The sequence below is a fragment of the Oncorhynchus nerka genome, linkage group LG15, assembly GCF_034236695.1.
Source record: "Oncorhynchus nerka isolate Pitt River linkage group LG15, Oner_Uvic_2.0, whole genome shotgun sequence".
Lineage (NCBI taxonomy): Eukaryota > Metazoa > Chordata > Actinopteri > Salmoniformes > Salmonidae > Oncorhynchus > Oncorhynchus nerka.
The window spans coordinates 35,326,442-35,347,952 of record NC_088410.1 but is presented as its reverse complement, the minus strand read 5'-3'; the positions used below and the strand labels follow the sequence as shown (position 1 = coordinate 35,347,952).

General features: G+C 43.9%; 1 protein-coding gene across 1 annotated transcript; it reads right to left on the bottom strand.

Annotated features, from left to right (window-relative positions):
• Positions 1-6,407: 6,407 nt before the first annotated feature.
• On the bottom strand, positions 6,408-20,770 carry LOC115142539 (zinc finger protein Aiolos-like). Its single transcript, XM_029682078.2, is given in 9 exon segments — positions 6,408-7,541; positions 7,544-7,687; positions 9,275-9,394; positions 10,260-10,376; positions 11,339-11,506; positions 11,959-12,336; positions 19,377-19,535; positions 19,674-19,738; positions 20,477-20,770. Coding segments are annotated over 8 exon segments (1,659 nt in total). The 5' UTR covers positions 19,726-19,738; positions 20,477-20,770; the 3' UTR covers positions 6,408-7,020.
• Between the last annotated feature and the right edge of the window lie 741 nt (positions 20,771-21,511).

Below are 21,511 nucleotides of genomic sequence, written 5' to 3'. Positions count from 1 at the left end.
ACCAGTCCTGGTTGAGAGAATGATGTTATTTCAACCCCTGATCCAGAGTCTCACATTCATTCTCACGCAAATGTTTATATTACCTGCATTAGCCCATGGACATTTCCATTGTCCCCTGAGCCATTGACCAGTCCTGTCCCAGAATGCCAAGAGTGTGCAAAGCTGTCACCAAGAAAAAGAGTGGCTACTTTGGAGAATATCAAATATCAAATATATTTTGATTTGTTTAACACTTTTTGTGTTATTTCATAGTTTTGATGTCTTCGCTATTATTCTACAATGTAGAAAATAGTACAAATAAAGAAAAACTCTTGAATGGGTAGGTGTGTCCAGACTTTTGACTGGTATTGTATATATAACAGTTGTCAGAAACCACATACCACTGGAACTTTTCCCGTCAGCATTTGCTGTTGCCCATGAGGCACCGTTAGTGTCAACTTTGCTAATGTCGCCGTAACGATTTGCTAAAATAAAGACAATTATTTATTATTTGAGTGCATACTAACTCATACCACAACATAATCATTGATGGTTATTTTTCAATAAGCCCTGCTGTTGGCTTATATTCCAGACACAATGTTTAGAGAGTTCTACTACACACACAGGCAATTCACATCCTACAAATACAGAAAGATATGACATGATCTTTTAACTGGTTTTAGTAAATTACAATTACAATATTATGCACCCTGAATAAAGCTCACCCATGTTGATGTTTTCTCTTAAAATTCTTGAAACTGGAAGATCCTCAAAATGATACAGCGTGGCTGTTTCACTGAGAACTGACCTCGTTGAGAAAGTTCAGTTTGTACATCTTCGTGGACACAGTGGGATTTCCCTTTATATAGGCAGGTCTTGATGAACCATCTGACTTCATAGAAATCATGTCTGAGTCCAGAAAAAACCCAATCCTCCCTACTAGGTCAAACTGAAAACAATGATTTGAGTGGACATAGTAGGAAATGCGTGCTTGAAATCTAAATTGAGCACGGTGCCTAATTTTAACAGAACAATAGCCTCCAGCCAATAAAATGGACCACAGGGGTATTAAAAGGGATAGTTCACCCAAATTACAAAATTACACATTTGTTTCCTTACCTTGAAAACTATTTATGAAAATAATTACTTGTGGTTTTTGTGAACTATCAATATTCTCAAACTCTTTATTTGTGTAATTATCAACCGAAGCAATTTCTTGGACGAAAATAAGTTAGACCTTGATTCAGTCAGTAGATGTCACTGTGAGCCCTATTCCATTGTGCATCGTATGTTCTCCATGGTCAATTTATTACTTCGGTCTCTCACTGTGTCAGGGTTTTCATATGGTGAAGGAGAGTCGGACCAAACTGCAGCGTGTCGATTGCAATTCATGTTTATTAAACAAACGTAAAACACGACTAAACACGAACACTACAAAACAATAAACGAAACGAAAACCGAAAACAGCCTATACATGTGTCAACTAACAAGGACATAAAGACACTCAGGTCAATCACCCACAATACAACCAAAGAATATGGCTGCCTAAATATGGTTCCCAATCAGAGACAACGATAAACACCTGCCTCTGATTGAGAACCACTTCAGACAGCCATAGACTTTCCTAGAACACCCCACTAAGCTACAATCCCACTAACATACACACCAAAACCCCAAGACAAAACACACCACAATACAAAAACTCCATGCCACACCCTGGCCTGACCCAATACATGAAGAAAAACACAAAATACTTAGACCAGGGCGTGACAGAACCCCCCTAAGGTGCGGACTCCCGAACGCACCTCAAATCAATAGGGAGGGTCCGGGTGGGCGTCTGTCCATGGTGGCGGCTCCGGCGCGGGACGTGGACCCCACTCAGTAAATGTCTTAGTCCCCTCTCCTTGCGTCCCTAGATAGTCCACCCTCGCCGCCAACCATGGCCTAGTAGTCCTCACCCAGAACCCCACTAGACTGAGGAGCAGATCGGGACTGAGGTGAAGCTCGGGACTGAGGGGAAGCTCGGGACTGAGGGGAAGCTCAGGCAGGTTGATGGATCCACCAGATCCTGGCTGACTGGCACATCCTGGCTGACTGGCAGATCCTGGCTGACTGGCAGTTCTGGCAGATCCCGGCTGACTGGCAGATCTGGAAGAGTCTGGCTGACTGGCAGATCTGGAAGAGCCTGGCTGACTGGCAGATCTGGAAGAGCCTGGCTGACTGGCAGATCTGGAAGAATCTGGCTGACTGACAGATCTGGAAGAATCTGGCTGACTGGCAGATCTGGAAGAATCTGGCTGACTGGCAGATCTGGAAGAATCTGGCTGACTGGCAGAATCTGGAAGAATCTGGCTGACTGGCAGAATCTGTCTGACCCATGCTGACTGGCGGTTCCGGCAGATCCTGGCTGACTGGCGGATCCTGGCTGACTAGCAGATCCTGGCCGACTGGCAGATCCTGGCAGATCCTGGCCGACTGGCACTTCTGGCGGATCCTGGCCGACTGGCACTTCTGGCGGATCCTGGCTGACTGGCACTTCTGGCGGATCCTGGCTGACTGGCACTTCTGGCGGATCCTGGCTGACTGGTGGATCCTGGCTGACTGGTGGATCTAACTGATCCTGACAGACTGGCGACGCTGGGCAGACTGGCGGCACTGGCGGCGCTGGGCAGACTGGCGGCACTGGCGGTGCTGGACAGACTGGCGGCTCCTTGCAGACTGACAGCTCTGGCTGCTTCATGTAGACTGACAGCTCTGGCTGCTCCTTGCAGACTGGCAGCTCCTTGCAGACTGACAGCTCTGGCTGCTCCATGCAGACTGACATCTCTGGCTGCTCCATGCAGACTGGCTGCTCCATGCAGACTGGCAGCTCTGGCTGCTCCACGCAGACTGACAGCTCTGGCTGCTTCACGCAGGCTGGCAGCTCTGGCTGCTCCATGCAGGCTGGCAGCTCTGGCTGCTCCATGCAGGCTGGCAGCTCTGGCTTCTCCATGCAGGCTGGCAGCTCTGGCTTCTCCATGCAGGCTGGCAGCTCTGGCTTCTCCATGCAGGCTGGCAGCTCTGGCTTCTCCATGCAGGCTGGCAGCTCTGGCTGCGCTGAACAGGCGGGAGACTCCGGCAGCGCTGTAGAGGAGAAAGGCTCTGGCTGCGCTAAACAGGCGGGAGGCTCCGGCAGCGCTGTAGAGGAGAAAGGCTCTGGCTGCGCTAAACAGGCGGGAGACAACAGCAGCGCAGGAGAGGAGAAAAGCTCTGGCTGCGCTAAACAGGCGGGAGACTCCAGCAGCGCAGGAGAGGAGAAAAGCGCTGGCTGTGCTGAACAGGCTAGACGCACTGAAGGCCTGGTGCGTGGTGCTGGAACTGGTGGTACTGGATCGAGGACACGCACAGGAAGCCTGGTGCGGGGAGCTGCTACCGGAGGACTAGAGTGTGGAGGTGGCACAGGATGGGCTAGACCGTGAAGGCGTACTGGAGATCTTGAGAGCAGTGTTGGCACAGGACGTGCAAGGCTAGGGATGTGCACAGGAGGCCTGGTGCGTGAGGCTGGCACCAACTTCACCAGCCGACTAACACGCACCTCAGGACGAGTATGGAGCGCTAACCCAGGTGCCATCAAATCCCTGACACGTTCCGTCGATCGAATTCCATGCAAAAAGCACCAACACAGCAACTTCCTCATTTCTCTCTCCTCCAATTTCCCCATTAACTCCTTCACAGTCTCTGTTTCGCTCACCAACACCGGCTCTGGTTCTGGTCTCCTCCTTGGCTCCTCACGATAAACAGGGAGAGTTGGCTCAGGTCTGACTCCTGACTCTGCCACACTCTCCCTGAGCCCCCCCCAAGAAATTGGGGCTGATTCTCAGGCTTCCATCCGCTACGCCGTGCTGCCTCCTCATATTTGCGCCTCTCAGCTCTCGCCGCCTCCAGTTCTTCCTTGGGGCGGCAATATTCTCCAGGCTGAGCCCAGGGTCCTTTACCGTCTAGTTCTTCCTCCCATGTCCATTTCTCCAGGTGGTGCAGCCTCTCCCACTGCAGCTGCTGCTGTTGGTGGTGGGTGATTCTGTCAGGGTTTTCATATGGTGGAGGAGAGTCGGACCAAACTGCAGCGTGTCGATTGCGATTCATGTTTATTAAACAAACGTAAAACACGACTAAACACGAACACTACAAAACAATAAACGAAACGAAACGAAAACCGAAAACAGCCTATACATGTGTCAACTAACAAGGACATAAAGACACCCAGGACAATCACCCACAATACAACCAAAGAATATGGCTGCCTAAATATGGTTCCCAATCAGAGACAACGATAAACACCTGCCTCTGATTGAGAACCACTTCAGACAGCCATAGACTTTCCTAGAACACCCCACTAAGCTACAATCCCACTAACATACACACCAAAACCCCAAGACAAAACACACCACAATACAATACACACCCTGGCCTGACCCAATACATGAAGAAAAACACAAAATACTTAGACCGGGGTGTGACACACTGGAGGCTGTTGGCACCTTAATTGGGGAGGACGGGCTCGTGGTAATGGCTGGAGCAGAATCAGTGGAATGGAATCAAATACATCAAACACATGGTTTCCGGGTGTTTAATGCCATCCCATTTGCTCTGTTCCGGACAATATTATGAGCAGTTCTCCTCTCAGCAGCCTCCACTGCTGTCTGTGTAAGTAAATTGCTGCTGGGTAACTTGTTTTAAGCTTGTAGAAGAGAGGGAGACAGGGAACTTTACAGGGACACTTGGGCAGATAGAGAAAGTTAGACAAAGGACTGGGTCATCAAACGAGGGAAGTAACAACTGGATGTATGCTTTTCTACCATTGACACCAACTGCACCTCTCTACCTTTCTATACTCTCCTTTCAACCTAGGAGTCAGTTATGTTGTTTCTATTACAGTTTACATTGAAAAATATATATTTAGCATCATTGTTTTTAATGCAGAGACATACAAACCTGTCATCTTTACAATAAACATCCTGATAAGCATATCTGGGCGTATTCATTGAGAGCACAGCCTGCTTTATAAGTATCAAGTTTCTTCACTCAACTCTGCATTGAGAGAGAGAGAGAGAGAGAGAGAGAGAGAGAAAGAAAAGGGAAATGAGTGCTGATGGAAAGGACAGATAAAGAGATGTCAGCAGCTGGATGAGATGAGACTCACACCTGTTCTGGTGGTCTGACGCTGGTCCGAGCAGTGAGTCGTGACTGACTGTGTCCCTGGTCTGTCTGACATGTGGCTGGCTCGTCAACTTATTGCCTGCTTACTGTTACTGATACGACTAGGGAGTCTGATTAGTCTAGCTATATATACGTACATATCTAGCTCTACCATATCTTACCTCTGCACAATGACTCAGTACTGGTACCTCGTGTAAATAGCCAAGTTATCATTACTCATTGTGTATTTATTCCTTGTGTTATTATTTTTGTATTTTTCTATCATTTCAAATTTTTTCTCTATGTGTTGTTGGGAAAGCTTGTAAGTAAGCATTTCACTGTTAGTCTACACCTGTTGTTATGAGGTATGTGAGTTACTGGTGTGACTGACTGATACTCAGGTGAAAGTGGACATAAGCAGTTTCGATTGGTTTGAGTATTTCTTATCTGGATTGGGGTAGGCAAGTTCTTTCCTAAGGAACCTTCTGCCCTTTGGGAATTGCTTACTGTGTGCCAGACTTCTAGTTTCATATTGAGTTGAACTGAATACGTATAGCGTAGCAGGAGAGCAAGACTATTGACTGGGTGACGAACCACAGTAGTGACCTGCTTTAGCCACAAAAGCAGAATGAAATCCATCAGTGAATCGCACCAGCCTCTGGATTGGACAATGAATCTCAAAATCCCATAATGTGATTGGAACATTCCCCCCAAATCAAATCAAGTGTGTTTTTACATTTTGTTCCCTCCTGCCATATCTTTAGCCAACTTTTACATGCAAGCACAGTTCCCCATTCAGGTCACACTGTATGTACAGTGTGAAACATTGGTATTAATGAAAAATAATCAAGCAGCAATACATTATAATTCCTACTATCAATCCTACATGCTCTTTATTAATGACTGTCTACTTGTGCAATAAGCAGAGCCACAGAACATGTCTACAAAGCAGTCTCTCACAGCACGTGTTCATAGCACATCTCCTTAACTTCTGGGAGCGCGAGATAAATACTGTAAGTTGAAATCCAGGACAGAGAAACAGTTTGACTTTGAGGAGTTGTGAAGAGGGGAGTGTATTGTGAAGTGCTGTCTTTCTTTGAAGCTGTGAACTTCTCAAACCACAGCCTAAAACGAGACACATGACCTTTGAGATCATAAGGATAGTTTTGTTTTGCACATAGACTATTAAGAAGACGTATTTTTCTGTAGTGACGCTTGCTACTTCTTTCACAAGGTACAGTCCACACATTAGCTTTAATTCTCTTTTTTTATTTTCGAACCTCAGCACAGTTAACAGGAAAACAAATGTACAGCAGAGTCTGTCAGTCAGCTTACAGTGAACGTAAAATGTACTCAGTACTATGTCCTACTACTACTGCTGTACATACAGAGGACATTTGGACATACTGTAGTTTATCACATCCTAAAAGCAGCAGGCATGGCAAAGGTAATGCCAAATATTGACTGCCTATTACCACTTCTATTGACACTTCTGTTGAATAGTAATCAAAAATAAAATAAACAATATATATATTTATGTTATTCCGTGGCTTAGTGAAGCAGAATAAAATGTAGTCCCACATAAAACATACATTTCCATCATTTTAGATGGAAAAATAAACTCTATAAAACATTTTAAATGCTACTTTACTGAAATGCTACATTTCTTTGTGTTTGTGTGTGGTAATACTGGTGCTAATAAAAAACAAAAAGGAAAGTCCCTGAGATACTTTTTGTGTGTATGTAATGTAAATACACAATTCGTATGTGTAAGTGTAGAAATGTGTATGCATTATTCTGTTTAGGAGTCTGACTACATGTATGGGTGTATGTGTGTGTGTGTTCACGTGCACATGTGTGTCTACACTACTTCAACTCCAGGCGGTGCTCGCCGCGTGCAATGTGTGAGGAGAACTCGTAGCGGTCCCGGCTGCGATGGCCACATACATTGCACTCCAGTGGGTCACGGAAGCCGTGGCAGCCCATGTGGATGGTGAACATGACGTAATCCAGAAACCACACCCTGCAGTGACCGCAGGGGTACACCGCCCCCGCTCCTGTACCTACCCCAACCCCTACCTCCCCCTCGCTCCTTACCACCCTCAGAGCCTCTAGGGGTGGCATGGGGAGCGCGTGGGCCTGGGTATGGGGGTGTGAGAGGCTGTTGTGGGGACTGGGCCCCAGCAAGTGCCCCAGGTTGTAGATGAGAGGCTGGGAGAGCTGGGCCCGATCGGTGTGGAGTGAGTCCATGCTAGGGTGGCCCTGGCTGGGCCGGGGCAGGTAGGCGAGACCGGTGCTCTGCTGCTGCTCCAGCTTGTGACCATTGGTGAGGGCCAGGGGGCTCATGTCAGCTCGGCTCAGGGGGATGGGGTAGGCCCTGTGGGGGAGGCAGAGTCAGGGTCATGGCCTGTGTAGAGGGGCTGGTGGATGTGGTGGTTCTCGGATCCTGGGGAGGTGAGGGGAGGGTCCATGACGTCAGAGCGGTGGATCAGCTCCCTGTTGAAGCTCAGGTCCAGACACATGCCGTTGTCCCCTGGATCACCCACACAGAGAGAGACACCTCAGCACTCACTCACTCAGCACTGTGCAGGTGGGGCAACTAACCCAGAGACAAAAATACATCAACTGTATATCTCTCTATATATATACATATGGCCATATATATACATATATCTCTATATAAATGTCTCTGCAGTAACCATTTCGCAGACAGAAAAGAGCCAGAGACGTGCAGTGGAGAGGGAGCCACAAGAGCCAACTCCACTAACTATAAGGAGCTTCAGCAGCAAAAGAGCAAGCTCGGTCACACTTGAAGATAAAAAGCACATTCTGTACAATTGAAATCTTGATAGCTCGTACAATAGAGAACTAGCAGGCAGACGCTGACCCTGTAGATAAACAAGCTTCTTACCACAGAACGAACACTAAGAGGGCGTGACAGGACAGAGAAGCTGTGTCCCAAACGTCACCCTGTTCTCTATATGGTGCATTATGGAATAGGGTGCCATTTGGTGAACTATAGGGAATAGGGTGCCATTTAGGACTCAGCCACAGAGACGAGGAGGAGACGAAGAGGCCTCTCAGTCTCCACTGCTGCAGCTGCTGTTCCACCACAAGAGGAGACGGAGGCATCTGCTCACGTTTCGCGCTCTCGCCTGTTTTCAACCCTGTGGTCGAACACACCACCTCTCTTTTCCTCCTGTGGTCGTTATATTGCAAGATTTCAGTTCATTTGTCAGGGTGATGGGTGATAGGAGGATCTCTTTAGGCCAGACGCTTGCTGTTTCTTTGCAGCGACTCGAATTCTGAAACTAAACAGTTTATGATAAGCGGAGACGCTTGACAAGAAAGTGTGACCTGGGTATAGGAAATGGATACAACGCCTTAGGGTTTGGGAAGTCAACATGATGACAAATCACTAATTTACTGAAACTTACGGTTTTCAAACACTCAGCAGCAGTAGTAGTGTAGAAGTTTCAATGAAGCACTACAACTTGGATGTTTATACTTGTCAGTTTGTGTGTGAGAGAGTTCCAGTGTGCAAAAGGCACATCTCCCACGATTGCTTCATGTTATTGGCATTCTATTCCTATGCGTGGTTAACCATACCCACCTAACATATACATCAGGCAGGGAAATTAGGGCAGTGGTCTACCACCCTATGCGCGGTGCAGCAGATGAGGCTGCTGTTCTGGCCAAAATTCCTGCTTGGCAAGCAAAGCAAGGGGGGACAGGAGAACTGCATAGATAGAGAGACAAATAGACAGATAGAGAGAGAGACAGCGAAAGAGACAGACAAACAGACATGTAGCTTAGACAGACAACGATATGATACACTTAAAACTTACATCTGTTTAAATTAAATGCAACTGACAGTAAACACTAATAAAATAATAGCAGCAGCAGCAGCAGCAACAATTAATCAAATTGCTATTGAATTACCAAATTAACAATTTCTCAAAAGAGTAAGCAACCATCTAGTCACAAAGTCTAGTCACAAAGTAATCATCATTTTGTTTGAATGAACGCCCACACTCGCCCATGCCTAGTTAACCCTACCAAGGTGACAACCTGTGAGACAGTTGAACTGTAAGTGAGGAATGAGTCAGACTGGTCTTACCAGTGAACTTCTGTGGCATAGAGCTCTTGCGTTTGGCTACGTTGCTCGCCAACCTGTCCAGTAGCAGAGCGCGCTCCGTGCCCATGTGAGTAGTCCTGGACACGTGGGTGTCCTCACCGGCTGAGAGATACACAGAGAGAGAGAGAGGTCTCTTAGCAGTACAGAGGTACAGTATGTGTGTGTGTGCTTTCTGTCCCCTGTGCTGCAACTGTCCACTGCCTTGAGCATTTGAGGTTGTGAAATTCTCTTTTTCTTTTACAGGGCTAACAAACAAAATTACTTTAAAATGAAACTCGCCCTCGGAGAAACCAATGAAAATTTGATCGCAGCCAAGATAACAAAGCCCGTGACCTCACTTCCTGGTGTTTTGCCTCATCGACTAGTGAGGCCTGCAGGAGGAAGACCGCAGGTCGAGGATGTGCTTCCTCACCACACGCTATCTATCTGCCGTACTTACGACATTCAACCGACCACAAAACAACAGAGTATTGTTTGTGTCGCAACCGTCTTGGCTGTCCACCATGGCAGGCAAACAGACTTCTGGGGGGTGTGCAGTCAGATCACGACACTGAGACATTTGTCCTACATCTCTTCTGACTGACTTCCCCTCTGGTGTCCTTACATCACAACGTCTCCCACAGCAACAGCCACAACCTATTTAGCTCTAATGGTGGGCTAACTTACGATCATGAACTCAATGGAATGAAGCTACACAACTCTGCAGACAGGACATTTGTATGTATGTTTATGTGTGTGCACAAATGTGTGAGTAGATAACAGAATGTGCACACATCTGAGTGTAAGTGAGTGCCTGTGAATGTTGTATGTGTGTGTGTGTGTGTGTGTGTGTGTGTGTGTGTGTGCATGTGTGTGTGATTGCATGAGTAAAGTGTGTATGTGTGTATGTCTAAAGTGTGTTTGTGTAAGTGTGTATGTGTGTGTGTGTATAACAGAGGGTATGTAGGAGTGTCCCGGGGCCTCTCACCTCTCTCATCGTTGCCTTTGTTCTGGATGTACACATGGCACCTCTCTCGGTGCTCTTCAAGGGAGCTGCGCTGCTTGTAACTGCGACCGCAGTGGTTGCACTTGTAGGGCTTCTCTACTGTGAGAAAAGAGTTTCAGTTAAAACTACAAACTCCCACTTCAAACCATCATACACTTTGCTTACTGAGGCTGTTGTTAAATAATGGGGCAACTACGATCTCTGCAAGAACCTTCTATATTTTTTGCTGTTTTATCTCACCCCCTTTTTCTCCCTATTTGAAAAAAAATCTTGTCTCATCGCCTCAACTCCCCAACGGGCTAGGGAGGCGAAGGTGGAGTCATGCGTCCTCCGAAACATGACCCGCCAAACCGCGCTCCTTATAACACCCGCCAGCTTAACCCGGAAGCCTGCCGCACCAATGTGTCAGAGGAAACACTGTTCAACTGGCAACCGGGGTCAGCCCGCAGGCACCCGGCCCGCCACAAGAAGTCGCTGGAGCGCGATGAGCCAAGTAAAGCCCCACCGGCCAAACCCTCCCCTAACCCGGACAACGCTGGGCCAAATGTGTGCCGTCCTCACACCCTAAATTCCCAATCTGGCCCTCAAACCATCACGGTCACCTATTATCTCCCAGTTTACGATTGGCTCATTCACCCCCCTCCTCTCCCCTGTAACTATTCCCCAGGTCGTTGCTGTAAATGAGGACGTGTTCTCAGTCAACTTACCTGGTAAAATAACGGTAAAATAAATAAATATATAAATATGGGACTCCCGGCTACGGCCGGTTGTGGCACAGCCCGGGAAATGAACCTGGGTCTGTGCCATTCGGGAGGCCTCAAGAACCTCTTTAAATGAGCGTCACTGGCAGCCCCAACGTGAAGTGGTATATCTAAATAACTGTGTGCAGACAGGTTATAAGTACCTACGTGTGTGTGTGTTTGCATGTGTACACATATATTTTGTGTACGTGTGTGAGTAAGTGCGAACAGGTGGAAAATACCTGAGTTTGTCTTATTATAATATGCATGTGTGGTCATACATATGTAAACGCAGGTGGCACACAGATGGTGGATAGGTACTTGAGTGAGTGCGCAGGTGTCCGCTGAGGGCGTCTCGTCTGCGGCAGGCGTAGCTGCACATAGGGCACTTGAAGGGCTTCTCCCCGGAGTGCAGTTTGATGTGGCGAAGCAGGTTTCCCTTCTGGGTGAAGGAGGCACCACACTGGCTGCAGTGGAATGGACGTTCACCTAGGTGTAGGAAAAAACAGAGGGATCCTATGTCATGGAGAAACTCTGTCAAGACTTACTGATACAGTAGTTATGTAGCATATAGTTGAGCTACTGTGGTATGTTTACTGGTATGTATTACTCAGTAGTACTGTGACTAAATAGAAGTAACACTTGGTTTGTTCCACATGTCTAATAAAGCAGACCATTGAGTGAAGTGTGATTACTGTGTTATAGCAGATGTTGAAATGGCATTTTATCCGTACTAGGGCAAGAAATGTAGAGTACATGTAAAGTCAAATGTGTCCATTCAAAGTGTAACGCATGAGTCACTGTACATATTGGAACGCAAATATTTTAAATCAAACACCTTGATCTACTAAGTTTATCAAAGCCACAATGCCGCAGTGTTATATAACAAAAAACACCATTATTTAAGGTCAGGGTTGGTTTGGCTGTGTTACTCTGCTCACCGGTGTGGCTTCGCTTGTGCACGAGCAGCACATTGATGCTGACGCAGGACAGGCCACAGATGTCACAGTTGAGCTTGCCTGCTGCCTGGCTGCGGGGTACTGCTGCGTACAACGAGGAGTTGGTGAGGGCGTCCTGCGGGCCTGTGCTCTCATACTTTACATAATCTGCCAGAGACAGGTCCTGTGGTTCGTTAAGGGTTTCTCCTTCTTCCTCCCCGTCCCCCTCTTCTTCTCCTTCGTCTTCCTCATCCCTTTCCTTCTCATCTTCTTCCTCTTCTTCATAAAGGTAATTGTCTCGTTCACCTTCTTCTTCACTCTTGGGGTACTGATCGTCATTGTCGTCATACTCTTCCCTCTCAGTTTTCACGGGAACCCCATCTAGGAAGGAGGGGAAAGAGAGGGTTAAATATATTTCCCTCCTTGGTTATTTGACTTCATGAGCACCTGGAGCTAATTGCATAAAACTACCGGTAGTTGTGACTGGTCTATGGTGGTAAAACAACATAAAAAAAATATATATTTTGGGGACTAGTCTTATTTCAGCTAACCGGTTTCATAAACAGACTGACTGACTTTAAAGGGGCAATCAGCAGTTTCTACATTCATTTTTGGACTTATAAATTAATTATATGTGCACATTGATTCTTGAAGAATATAACTTGCAAATGAGCTTAGTTCAACTGTCGTAGCCCATCAAAACCCAAAATATACGTTTGTTTAACTCCAATGTTTGTAAACAAAGAACATGTAACAAACACTGTATAGCCTCAAAACATGATTAAATCATTTTGATATCATGGATGGTCAATTCTTGCATCCATAGCTCTGCCTACAAATTTGAGAGTGGTTACATTTCTCCAGCCCCATCCCTCTGCTTTTTACAGAACCAGGGGTGGGGAGTTGGCTTTGTTATTGTTTCTACTGCTGATTACTACTTTAAACCTCAAAAGTTATTATTTTGTCCACTGCCAGTGTGCGAAGAGTAAAATGCCGGTCTATGTTGTAAAACCTATCTAATGATTCTACATGCAATTTTCTGCAAATATGGACATAAAAAAAAGCTTCCCAGCTAACACACAGCATTCTGAGAACCAGAGGTTTCATAGAGCTTGGTGAGAGCATGGTCTGTCCTGTGGTTATTTTACACACAACCTTCCCACAACTTTCTGGGAATGGTGCAGGATAGTTGCTTGGCTTTGGAACATTCTCAGCACATTTAAGAGACTTGACCAAAAATAATAATAATACAATTCTTGGTGTTTCATTTCCTTAACAGAATGTTTCCTAAAAGTTCAAACATGGTTACATTTTATTTCAATGTTACTAATGTTCTAGGAACCTTCTCCAAATGGTTTGTCTTTGGGAATGTTCTTAAATTGTTGAGAGAATGTTAAGAAACAACTTTCTGGCCTCCTGGGTGGCACAGTGTTTAAGGGCGCTGTACTGCAGCGCCAGCTGTGCCACCAGAGACTCTGGGTTTGCGCCCAGGCTCTGTTGTAACCGGCTGTGACCGGGAGGTCCGTGGGGCGACGCACAATTGGCCTAGCGTCGTCTGGGTTAGGGAGGGTTTGGCCGGTAGGGAAATCCTTGTCTCATCGCGCACCAGCGACTCCTGTGGCGGGCAGGGCGCAGTGCACGCCAACCAAGTTTGCCAGGTGCACGGTGTTTCCTCCAACACATTGGTGCGGCTGGCTTCTGGGTTGGATGCGCGTTGTGTTAAGAAGCAGTGCGGCTTGGTTGGGTTGTGTATCGGAGGACGCATGACTTTCAACCTTTGTCTCTTCCAAGCCCGTACGGGAGTTGTAGCGATGAGACAAGATAGTAGCTACTAACAATTGGATACCACGAAATTGTGGAGGAAAAGGGGTAAAATGTTTTTTTTTTTTAAAGAAAGAAAAAAGAAACAACTTTCTTCTTCAGGAATTTCACTACTTCAATATAACGTTTCCTACATGGTTCCATTTAACCCTCCTGCTGTGTTCCGGTCGAATTGGACCGATTTATAAGTTTTCTCTCTGAAAATTGTAGTTCATTTAATCTAATTGTCATAAGGTTCCATGACTTTGTCCACACAGGGCATCTGAACACAATTTTTTTTTTATATAACATTTTGGCTGTTTTATTTAACTTTTGTACACCTGTGGTGTTCTTGGCCAAAAATGACCAGTCATTACAAATGAATGGGTGAGACTACAATTAGTGTATAAAATTTAGTTCAGGCACATGCCCATTCATCAAATGGACACACTTCCTCTCCCAGACCCCCACATGCATGTGTGTTTAAGCACACACACACACACACACAACTCCCCTTCTTGGCTTCCATGGCAATCCCCATGGGAACCTTTCCCCAATATAATCTTCCCCCACGGGAACACCTGTTGGCATTCTCACAAACAATCTAAACATTGTTTCAATAATATATAGAACTTTTCTCACAACTCTGGTATATAAAGCTTTTTTGAGGCCTTGCTCACAATTCATTCTGTGGCAGCACAATGACCAAACGATATACTGTATGTGAGGCTCTGGATCATATCTTTGATCATGACACTGGTGAGGAGAGAGGCCAGGAAACTGACAATGAAGATGCATTAGAGGAGGAAGTGTCAGAAATTGAAGACCAAGAGACAACCAGTGGTGAGAAAGAGGGCCCTGCTGAGGTTGTTGTTACATTCCAGTCAAAGAATCTTCCTCCCCACCTGAGAGGAGAGGTCGGCTGAACATGTTATCAGAATGACACCAGGGCCAACGAGATACGCCATATTTTATGTTGATGACATAAAATCCTGTCACTATTTAAAAATGTGAAATGGTTTCAAATCAAATGTCCTTGTTAAACTTTGACACAAAGTAGTCTGTGATAAATAACACAATATGTTTAATCTGAGTATTTGCTATAGTCAAAATAATCCATACAGTATGCTTTTTTTTTACTAAAAAACTCAAGTCAAGTAGGTCTACAGGCCATAAATAGCCTAAATAGCCAATAGAAGTTCATAGAAGTTCAAAACTTATAATGTTCACAAGAACTTAAGTTGATAAAAAGATCTAACACAACATTAGGTGATAATATATGTATTATTGTGAATTTATAATCAGCTATAATGGGGTGGTCATTTTGGACCGGGAACACAGAATTAATTAACATGAAATGAACATAACAGGAAGGTTAAAGTAATGTTCTCAAATTGTTCCAAGAATGTAAATGTAAATATTAAGAAACAATGTTCTTCTGTGGGAATTTCAGTACTTCAGCAATTACGTTTCCTACAGGTTTCCTCATGGTTCTATTTAAAAACATGTTCTCAAATTGTTCCCGAGAACCAAAATGTTGTAACGTTCAGAGAACGTTCTAAGAATGTTATTTAAAAACAAACATTCTGTTTTCAGAACGTGAAGAAAACGTTCCATAAAAAACACAAGAACACTTTCGTAACGTTCAGAGATTTACATTTACATTTCGTCCTCAGCATCCACAAAACTCTCTCTATCCTCTATCTTGTTAATGGTGTTCAGGTGTGTTGGCCGTGCCCACTAATTGGCCACACCTGATCTTAATGAGTGCTTGCATGACATGCTAGCTCCATCCTGGTGGTGCAGTGGACTAGTTCCATGGATAGAGAACAGAAGATTATAGGTTCAAATCTCACTCATGGTGTGTCACAATCAAAAATAAACGTATTTGCATAATTATTGCTTAAGGAAATGGATTTTCATGTGTCCTATCTGTGCTTGGATTTCAAAAAAGTTAACCCACAATAAGCTAGCAGTGTTAATGAAACATTTTGTGAAATGTTTAAGGAAGTTATTAAAACACCAACAAATAACCTATCATTTCCATTCTCAGAGCTTTAATAAAAGATCCCATGAAAACTTTCAAGTTACCAGAGTAAAACATTCTCATAAACTCAGTGCAACTTAAAAATAAAACATTCTCATAACGTTAAAAAAACGTTCAGTTTTACCGGTCAGGAAACATATGGCTTCGTTCCCACAACCAATGTGAAACCAAACATATACAGTAACAGTCAAAAGTTTGGACACACCTACTCATTCAGTTATTTAAAAAAAATGTTTTTTACTTTTACTATTTTCTACATTGTAGAATAATAGTGAAGACATCAAAACTATGAAATAACACATGAAATCATGTAGTAACCAAAAAAGTGTTCAACAAATCAAAATAGATTTTACATTCTTCAAATTAGCCATGACAACTTTGCACACTCTTGGCATTCTCTCAACCAGCTTCACCTGGAATGCTTATAAAACAGTCTTGAAGGAATTCCCACATATACTGAGCACTTGTTGGCTGCTTTTCCTTCTCTCATGCAGTTCAACTCCTCCCAAACAACCTCAATTGGGTTGAGTCCGGGTGATTGTGGAGGCCAGGTTATCAGATTCAGTACTCCATCATTCTCCTTTTTGGTCAAATAGCCCTTACACAGCCTGGAGGTGTGTTTTGGGTCATTGTCCTGTTGAAAAACAAATGATAGTCCCACTAAGCGCCAACAAGATAGGATGGCATATCACTGCAGAATTTTGAGGTAGCCATGCTGGTTAAGTGTGCCTTGAATTATAAATAAATCACCAACAGTGTCACCATCACACCACCTTCTCCATGCTTCACGGTGGGAATCACACATCATCCGTTCACCTACTCCGCGTCTCACAAAGACAAGGCGGTTGGAACCAAAAATCTCAAATTTGTACTCATCAGACCAAAGGACAGATTTCCACCGGTCTAATATCTATTGATCGTGTTTCTTGGTCCAAACATGTCTCTTCTTCTTATTGGTGTCCTTTAGTAGTTGTTTCTTGGCAGCAATTCGACCATTAAGGCCCGAATCACGCAGTCTCATCTGAACAGTTGATGTTGAGATGTGTCTGTTACTTGAATTTTTGGGGGGGCTGCTGTTAACTCTAAAGAACGTATCCTCTGCCGCATAGGTAACTCTGCGTGTTCCTTTCCTGTGGCAGTCCTCATGAGAGCCAGTTTCATCATAGCACTTGATGGTTATTGTGACTGCACTTGAAAAAACTTTCAAAGTTTGTGAAATGTTCCGCATTGACTGACCTTCATGTATTAAAGTAATGATGGACTGTTTGCTTATTTGAGCTGTTCTTGCCATAATATGGACTTGGTCTTTACCACCCATACCTTGTCAAAGCCCAACTGATTTGCTCAAACACATTAAGACGGAAAGAGATTCCACAAATTAACTTTGAACAAGGCACACCTGTTAATTGAAATGCATTCCAGGTGACTACATCATGAAGCTGGTTGAGAGAATGCCAAGAGTGTGCAATGCTGTCATCAAGGCAAAGGGTGGCTACTTTGAATTTTTTTTAAACACTTTTTTGGCTACTACATGATTCCATATGTGTTAGCTCATAGTTTTGATGTCTTCACTATTATTCTACAATGTAGAAAATAGTAAAAATTAAGAAAAACCCTTGAATGAGTAGGTGTGTCCAAACTTTTTACTGGTACTGTACATTCCCACAACTTCCAAGGCACCAAATGTGCTAGCTTGGTTAGCAGAGCTCCACCGGGCCAATCATCAGACTGAAACTTATACAAGGCTTTGTGATAAATGCCACATCTCCACTTCTACATTTGTAGAATATTTTAATATATTGATACTAGCACATCTCCTAGTGTGGTTAGGCTAATTTAGGACAAGGCAGAGTGTCAGAGAAATATTTAGGAGATGTTTTCTGAGATAACAGCAAGGCATTTCCTTTCAATGCTCAGAAACCAGAACCAGGGCAGAACAAAGCGGCATAGAGAAACCTCTCAGTCAACGTTGAAGAAAAGAAAACAACAACCACGCTTCAACTTCTTCTGAACATATAGATTGAGAGCATAGCCCTCCCCAAAAGTGTAGCATTGCCTTTCAAGTTAGAAGTGTTTACCCCAAACCACGCAAGTGTGCACCCCAAGTCCTAAAAGTGCATAACTCAAGCCCAGCAAATGTACAACAATATAGGGCTGGGCAATATATTGTGAACACCCACATACCGGTATGGATTTTTACAATAACATATTTTTTATACAGTGCTAATAAATAACTTAAAAGTTCAACATATTGGACTACTTCACTGTCAGTTTTGTCCTAGTTTGATCGCGAATAAAGTGATCAGAATTTGTTGTCATTCTAGGGTCATGCACTACTCCTAAAACATATTTGGAACTTGTATTACTCAGAAACATAAAATACTGTCAAATGCCGCCAATCATCAAAAATGAGAAAAATATAGTGAAATTATATTTTGGCTGTATTGCCCAGCCCCACACCAATAAGCCCAGCAAGAGTAAGCCTACACCCCAAGCATTGCAAGTTTAAGACCCAAACCCTACCCATGTGTACCCCAAACCCTGCATGTGTGCACCTCATACCATACAAGTACATCTCAAGACCTGCAGAGTATAGGCTATCCCCCAAGTCCTACAGTCTATATATCCTACAACTGCAACTGTGTATACCTCAAGTCCTGGGCTCTGGCCTGCAATGCCTGCCCCTGCTGAGAGTCAAGTTATATTCCATCCAGATACCACACTGTGGTCTCAGCGGTGGCTGATGTGCTGAAAAGCTGTGCTTCGTTGTCATGCAAAGCGCTCAGAGGTGTGATGGAAACTTCGCACAGTGAGAGAGGCCCCATATAGAGTCCAGGACCTGAGAGCAGTGAACCTCGGGGCACGCTTCAGTAGAAATTCAGAGCTACATGGTTACACCCGGACCGTGTAGCTGTGGCAAAAGACTCAAATAAGGAAGAACAAGGCCTCCAGTAGTAGCTCCAGTAGACACCAAATCGGTAACACTTTATTTAAGGGGCCATAATAACCATTTATAAGGCATTTAAAAACAGTTTACTCACCATTTCATTTATCATTGCTCCCACATCTGTAAATGTTAGTAAGTGAGTTATTCACACATGTATATATATATTTCCTTACACATCCTGTGTTGTGTACCTATTATTTTACCAGGTACTGCAGGAATGTCCACCAATTGCATGCCCGTCTTTTTGTGAGATATTACACTGGTCACTCAAAACATTTATAAAGTACACATAAAGTATTAATTGCGCTCACTTTAGATTAGGGACTGCAAAACAAAAACGATGTATACTTATGATTACCAATGATTAATAAATGGTTTATAAATGTGGAAGTAATGATTAATAATGCCTTATTACCAGCAACTCCTCTAACTTGTAAAATGGAGTCAATGTCTGGTTAACACTTTGGTGGTCTTGGGCGTCTGACCCCCTTTGTTCGCAGCCTCTGTTAAGCCCAATGACTTGTTGCATATCATACCATAGGTCGGTTGAGTATTGAACGCAAGTGGGTAAACTAGTCAATACAGCATGGTTTTGGGACAATGTTCTCATCAACATGTGTTTCGTACCTGTCATTCCCTCGTTTCCTGTGGGTTCTGAGCACTCCATTCCACTCTCTGAGGTCTTCTCTGGGGCCTCCTCTTCCTCTCCCTGCCTCTCCACTGCCTCTTCTCCTCCCTCCGCCTCCTCTGTCTGTGACCTCTCATCTGTCACAGCGGTGCTAACGTCTGTGAAGAGACCATCACCATCTTAGTCTTTAATACGGAGCCTAACACACATCTCAAACCGTATACGTTATTTGGGCCACCATTACACTGCGCACAACATTGTTTTTGGAATATAAGTCTTATAGTGAAGGTTCTTACCCATCGTTTCACATTGTGATGACTTGAGCTCTTGTTTTACCTCTGTGTTCATCTTCAATGATTCTCTGTGGAAATGTATACACAAAGGAAGCAGTTTGTCAATCAACCCATTACTGCAAAAGTTAACATTTACCTCAGAAAGTTCTAAATCAGTTATTATATGCAAAATAATAATCATTTAATTTGGCATATCCCCATGGAATTAGTGACGTTTCATGCAAGAAGCCATTAAGTAGGGCATACTTAATGCAATATGTATATAAATTCAAACATTTTTATGAAAATAACCGTGAAAACTACAAAACAAAAGGTGTGGTAAATTGTTGGTGCATGGTCCATTGCTCAACCCTAGCAGTTCATTCAAATAAAGAAGAAAAAATATGAGCTCACTGAACATGCATTTCCTGCCAAATTGACGCAAATAGAAAACTGTGAAAGAGACGTCCAACTTCTATAACAATGTAGCCATACTATTCTCCAGAATATTATTTTATTTTCAACAGAAAAAACACCTTGCCATTGAAGTAGTTAATATATTTGACAAAGCCCTATTTCTTACAGCACACCTACATCTGTTTTTGAGGATACATTAAAGCTAATAGTTGATGCTTAAAATAATATAAAACTCTCATTATCATAAGACTTTTAGAATTATAGCTAAATGCACCTATTTTCATGTGAACTATTCTGTTTTTTATACAGTAGTCTTATCTTCCTATTCCCATTTCCAGTTCCTATTAAAAATATGTTTCATTCAAGGAAGACAACAGCAGTTTTTCTCATCTCTTTTTAAAATGTCCTACCTGTAAACGTATGTGTCTTCCTCCTGATACTGAAGCGCTCACGTCCAGTTTTAAATTCACCTGTCTCTCCCGCGGTTCAGATTCCCTTCTCCGCCACTGGATCGGCTCGCGGTATGGATATGCCAAGGTTGACGTCATACGCTAAACTTTGGAGACCGTCTTAAAGGAACAGGCGGCTGATTTTTGACAAAACGAAGCGATGGAAATACTTTGTAATTGCATAGGAAGACTAGACTGAAGACATTTTAAGAATGGAGGTGAAGTGAAACTGTTGAAGTGGTGAATATGCGTTATACATGTATGCATGGATTTATCATTATGATATGAATGATTACGATTGATCAAAACAGGATATTACAATATATGTTCAACGACGGCTCCATATAATATACAAGTAATCCACCTTGTGGCCAAAGACTGCTACTACCTCCTCTTTCCATTCAAAGTGTTTTTGTGCACGTATCCCTGCCAATTATTTAATAATTTGCCAGTAAGTCTCTCCAGTGATTGTGTGAATAGACCATGACCAAGCATGGTAATGCTGTCGGAAGAAAATGTTGTTTGGGTAAAGGATATTGATGTATTTATGTGAAGTGTTGTTGTCTACCGGTTCAAACAGCCTTTTGTTCTGTCTACCACAGGTAACCTTTTGTTCGGTCTACCACAGGTAACCTTTTGTTCTGTCTACCACAGGTAACCTTTTGTTCTGTCTACCACAGGTAACCTTTTGTTCTGTCTACCACAGGTAACCTTTTGTTCTGTCTACCACAGGTAATCTTTTGTTCTGTCTACAACAGGTAATCTTTTGTTCTGTCTACCACAGGTAACCTTTTGTTCTGTCTACCACAGGTAACCTTTTGTTCTGTCTACCACAGGTAACCTTTTGTTCTGTCTACCACAGGTAACCTTTTGTTCTGTCTACCACAGATAACCTTTTGTTCTGTCTACCACAGGTAACCTTTTGTTCTGTCTACCACAGGAAGCTTTTTGGTTATAGCGGGATCATCGCTTTCTATAGCCTATACTGTGTGTGTG